This window comes from Rhincodon typus, chromosome 7 (genome assembly GCF_021869965.1).
Source record: "Rhincodon typus isolate 14 chromosome 7, sRhiTyp1.1, whole genome shotgun sequence".
Lineage (NCBI taxonomy): Eukaryota > Metazoa > Chordata > Chondrichthyes > Orectolobiformes > Rhincodontidae > Rhincodon > Rhincodon typus.
The window spans coordinates 80,559,329-80,565,328 of NC_063338.1; the positions used below are offsets into that span (position 1 = coordinate 80,559,329).

Consider the following 6,000-nt stretch of genomic DNA (forward strand, 5'->3'; position numbering starts at 1 on the left):
CTTTGTGCAAAAACTTTTCATGCGGCATCTTGTCAAATGACTTCTAGAAGTTCACAATCCATGTTGACAGACTTCCCTTTATTCACAGCATGTTACTCCTTCAAGAAAATCTAATAAATTGATTAAACATGATTACCCTTTCATGTAACAATGTTGACTGCATGATTACCCTGAATGTTTCTAACCGCTTAATGATTGATCCTAAATCCATAAACATATAAGGTTCTTATCAGTAACTGTAATATAAATCTCCACATTTGGAGATATGCTTCAAGTTAAAATGTGTCTCTGATTATTTTGCAGACTGGAAATTCAATTTGCAGTTTTAAACTTATATTTTTACTAGTGAACCTTCCATTTCTACTGCTAAATTTCAAACTTCCTATTTTGTATGTTTTCAGGTTTTGTGGAAACAAATTACCAAGTGACATCATCAGTACAGGTAACTGTATGATTTAATAATGCTTTGTAAGGAGTTGTGTGTTGAATTAGAAATATTTCTCAAAGTGTTAGAATTTTATGAGGTCAACTCTCTTTAAGAATTGTTGAAAAAAATTCAAATTTTCTTTATATAGTACTGCATACAAAATGCTCAAGTTATTTCTGACATTGGTATCTGAACAAATCTTCCATTACTACAAGTACATATTGTGCCACTTTAATTACAAACCATAGATGCACTAGGTCCTAATAAAATATTAATCCAATACAACTGCAGAAAATGAATGCTTTAGTTTAGTTACCTCAAACAGATTGCTGCTGTGATCTAAGGAGCAGCTTTCATGGCTAAGCAACCTCAAACCAATTTTTCACATGCAGGGAAGAAAGAGATTGATCTTAAAAATGTGAATGAACTTTAATCCCTTTGCTTTCTGAATTAAAACGTAATGTTGGATAAAGTAGTATCAAAGTGGCATGACACTCAGCTCTGAACCCAACAAATTTTGTATGATGCAGTCAGAGGTCAGTCCAACTTGTATATAACAGATAAAACTTGATTCCAAGACTTATCTAACTGACATGCACAAAATGCAAACATCATAGAAAATAACTACAGAAGTATGACATTTTGGCAAACACATCTGCACTAGTTAGCTCTTCGGCTGAAACAATCAGGTAGAAAAATCCACAATATAATTTTGGTAATATAATAATGCTGGTAACAATGGTAATGTGGGGATTCTACAGCACTCAAAAAAAAAACAGGATTGGACAATTTAAATGAACAGAGCATTGATATAGTTGGGAAAAAATGGCAGCATTTGGTGTGAGCTTGCTTTCAAAGTATATTTTACCTGACGTTGCAACACTAGTGTTATCTCCTGCAGCATAAGAAACTGGCATGGATATTATGACATTGAAAGATCCAAAGAACATTTATTACAGTTATTATATTTCATTCCGCAGGCACAAAAGTGTCTGGGCTAATATTAAGCTAAGAGTTTAAAACAGAGGAGACTGCTTCCATTACAGTGTCACGCTTAAAACGATCAAGGTAAAATGTAGCACAAGATCTGTATATCTTCAGGACATTTGCTATGATAGAGTGATGAATATTTTTCAGCTGTGTCTCAAGTATGGGATTTTCGATGGCCTACCACTATGGTTTTATGCTTTTGTCCTGAAGTAATGCATCAATGACCTGGCATTTTCTTGTCCTAAAGAACATTCCTAAAGGGTCTAATTGGCATAACGGTGATTGCTAATTCAATGACCCTCTCTTCTCCTCTTCAATGACCCTCTCCTGAAGCAAATACAATTGTAACGAACTGCAAAGTGCACCAAACAACAAAATCTGTAACAGATGTGATTTGCCTCACCTCCCCAAAAGCCATCCAGCTTTTCTTTGAATCTGTAAAGCATGTGGGATCCAGGGACACAAGACACAAATATGCAGGAAATCTGGTTCCAAAGGCCAAGGCAGACCCCAGAAACAAAGTACAGCTGACCAACAATGTTGGTTTTAATTTTACAAAACTCATTAGATTCAGGGAAAGTTCCTTTCGATTGGAAAATAGCTAATGCAACCACTTTATTCAAAAAGGGAAAGAGCAGAAAGCAGAAAACTACAGATCAGTTAGCTTAACATTCTTAGGGAATATGTTAGAAGCTATTATTAAAGATGTTACAATAACCAGGCAGAGCCAACATGTTTTTATCAAAGGGAAGTTGTGTTTAACTGAATAATTGGAATTCTTTGAAGAAGCAACTTGCGCTGTGGATGAAGGAGAACCAGTAGATGTATTATATTTAGATTTCCAGAATGCATTTTATTAAGATGCCACATCATAGTTAGTGTGTAAAATAAAATTTCATGGTGTAGGGATAACATGTTGGCATTCATGGAAGATTGGCTGGCTAAGTGGGAGCACCGCATAGGAATAAAAGGGTCTTTTCAGGTTGGTAAGATGTTGTGAGTGGTGTGCAACAAGTATTGATGCTGGGCCTTCAACTCTTTGCAATTTATATAAATGATTTGATTGAAGGGACTGAAAGCATGATAGCTAAATTTGCGGATGACACAAACATAGGTTTGCAGAAGGTTAGTATGAAGATGCAGCCAGTTATTCGGGAAGGTGAGGGGAATTGAATGCAAGAAAAGGAGGTTATGCTTCACTTATATAGGGCATTGGTGAGGCCACATCTGGAGTACTGCATACAATACCGATCACTGACCAAGTTAATCTGTTGGATCATGCAGCAGGCTTGAAGGGCCTAATATTGTTCCTTGTTGATATATTTGTATCTTTAAATCCTCAGGTCACATGCTCGGATACAGTGATGGTATCATGAGCAGATTCACGCTAACATACTACGCTTAAGACATAACACAACATTGACAGCATTGGAGAAAAACAGAGTTAGCTAAATAAAACAACCAGTTGCTGTAACAGTCCCTGCCTTTAGCATTTGGTGGTACCCCCTTGTGCCAGGAGAAAGGTAATCGGAATTCAAAGTCTTGCATCCATCAGATTTTGGTGACATTAATTTCAAAGAAGCTCCTGTTAGCCCCCTCCTCACAATCAGTAGTCCCAGCATAGAAAAAGCTCAGTGTTATGGCATAATAGAGCTTTCCCCCAATTTCTGCCCTATTGCCCTCAAAAGTGGAGTGATGAGAGAATTTGGGCCAATTACTCTAATCTTATTTTCCTCCCTTTCATAGAGTCAGAGATGTACAACACAGAAACAGACCCTTCGGTCCAACTCATTCGTGCTGACCAGATATCCTAAATTAATCTAGTCCTATTTGCGAGCATTTGGCTGATATCCCTCTGAACTCTTCCTATTCGTATACCCATCCAGATGCCTTTTAAATGTACCAGCCTCCAACACTTCCTCTGGCATCTCATTCCATGCATGAATCACCTTCCTTGTATATTTTTATATTCTCCCATTACACATATATATTTGAGTGTATTTCAAACATTGATGTCTTTATCATTATAAATCTCCAACTGTTCATGATCTGTATAAAGGAGTTTTGAACTCCTCTGTGAGCTATCTTCAATTAAGCCTTAGATTTCTGCAGCTGTACAGAACACTATCCACAAGGACATAAATCATTCTATGGATGCTCAATCTTTCTATGGATGGTCAAAATTTCCTACTCACTTGTGTGATTAGTTCATCTAATTTTGATTCTGCTACAAAAATGGAAAATTAACGATAATTAACTTAGAGTTAGTTTTTCATTCATTCATAAAGCAAATTATTACCAAGAAATTCATTCACCAATTTTACTTTCCTTCTATCACAGGCAATGTTATGACTCTGAAGTTCTTGTCCGATTCTTCAGTTACAGCAAAAGGTTTCCAACTTACCTACAACGCCATCATTCTGCATGCTCCAGCCTCAACTGACCTGACAGAAGACAGCAAAAGTGAAATAAATTACCCTGTTTCCTAGGCAATCAAATCAAACTCACTTTGGAATGAATTCAGTTAATTGTCTCATAAGTGATCAAAGATAACCTTGGAATCTCTTATCTCTAACAATTATAGTCTTAACCTAGCATTTTGAAAGCGATGCATCAAACACAAACTTGATTTAGATTTAGCTTTTCTTGATAATTGAGTTCCTTAAATTTTCTACATTTTCTCTATAATTGGTCACAACATAATGCACAAGGCTAGCTACTGACAGAAAGCTTGTGTGCGCAACTATCTAGGAATGTTCAATGTCCCTCTACTTAATACTTAATTATCTTATTTAAAAGATAGTCTGTCTAATTTAATAAGCATCAATAAACAAGTACTACCAGTTCCAATATATGTTTCAATCCGAGTGCCTGGAAATCAGAAGCATTGAGCATTCCTTTAATATATTTATCTTGTTTTTGCCAAACATTGCCCAGTTAACTTGCTATTACCCCTAGCTGCAAATGCATCTTAAAGTTGTGCCTCATACAAAATATTTTTAAAATATATTTTCTATTTGTTTCTAAGAAGTGCTGTCAAAGCAGTTATTCATGCAGAAACCTAACTCCGAAGCTTACAGTTTAGATTCCGTAAAATATTCAAATAACTATTCGTTCTTGCTCTTCCAAAATTATTAATTAAATTATAGAATTGTGCCTATCACAATTGAATCTAACCAACACGAAAATCTCAATTGTAACAACTGTGAAGAAACTTATTTCAAATTTACATTAAATTTACACTAAGGCGATAAGTTGCATATACAAACATGAATGTTGCCTGCAACCATCCAGCTTGGAAAGACAGTGAAAATAGATTCAGAAATACATAAAGGTTCTATATTTTGGTGGTTGTCTGTACAGAAACCGATAGAAAGGGAAATCAATTGGCAATAGCAAGGACCGGAAGACTCTCCTTCCTGTTTCCTTCTCATCATCTCCAAAAGCCAGTTTTGGTTATAAAGCAAATTGGTAACGCATCCATTCATTGAAACTCAAGGATTCTACAGATTTCAAGGCATTGTAAACAGCTATGGTCTCAAGTTCAGCTATAACAACTCAAGAACTGAAATAATTTTTTAAAATCTTTGTATTGTAGTAGATACTCTCCCCTTTTTAAACTGTATACTTATGTTTGTGTTTCATGCTGCATTTACTATATTTCTTGAGGTTAGTAAGTAGCAAAATTTTTCATTCCTTCACTCAGAAGAAACTTGAAATTGGCTTAAATTGATTACAACTAAATTTTAATCAAAGGCTGAAATAGCTGCATGATAATAATAACTAAAACTCCCAAGCATTGGGGTTCACCTCCTCATTATACCAGCTTTAGGTATAAAAAAGAATGAGATACACTAAAAGGTAGAGCGATTCAATCGAATGATAATTTCAGTGAGTTGAAAAGTGATCTTCCCCAGCTGGATTAGATCAATTGGTGCATAAAACATTACATGGGAAGCGTGCAAAGAGCAGGTAGTTTGGATTCAGACTAGATATATCTGCATGTTGGGGAAAGGAAGGGTGTCCAAAGCTAAAGCTCCAAAGATGACTCAAGAATATACAAATCTGTACCTAAACAAGTCAATGAAGATGGCAGGGCATGTTAAGAAGGACCTAAAATGTCATTCAGGATCTCTGGATTTATAAATAAAGTATTAAAGCAATTATATTTTGCCAAATCGTCATAAAACACTGAGCTATAGCACTGTGACATTTCTTATTACCACATTTTAGAGAAGATGTCAAGTCCTTGGAAAGTGTTCAGTGGTAATTTTCCAGAATGGTACCATGAGTGAAAGTCTTCTGTTCCATTGATAGAGAAACAGGGGCAGTTCTCAATAAAACAGAGAGATTTGATAGAGCTGATCAAAATGATAAATGTTTTGACTGTATAAATGAAAAGTAACTGTTTCTAGTGATACATTAATAAATATTATCCATTAATAAATGGATATAGGTATTAGGTAGTTGATAAAATAAATAGAGATGACATTACGAAAACAAAATGTGGTTATCATCTGGAGTACATCCCTAGAAAGGGTGACAGAGGCAGATTCAAGGATAACATTCAAAAGGTACTTAGT

General features: G+C 35.4%; 1 protein-coding gene across 2 annotated transcripts in view; it reads left to right on the forward strand.

Moving 5' to 3' along the window:
- tnfaip6 (tumor necrosis factor, alpha-induced protein 6) overlaps nt 1-4,444 on the forward strand; it is a 41,822-nt gene extending 37,378 nt beyond the window's left edge. For both annotated transcript variants that reach the window (XM_020517044.2, XM_048599541.1), the window contains exons 5-6: nt 402-442; nt 3,758-4,444. In XM_020517044.2, coding sequence (XP_020372633.1) covers nt 402-442; nt 3,758-3,906 — 190 coding nt within the window. In that variant the 3' untranslated portion in view covers nt 3,907-4,444. The remainder of the gene's footprint in view (nt 1-401; nt 443-3,757) is intronic.
- The last annotated feature ends 1,556 nt before the right edge of the window (nt 4,445-6,000 follow it).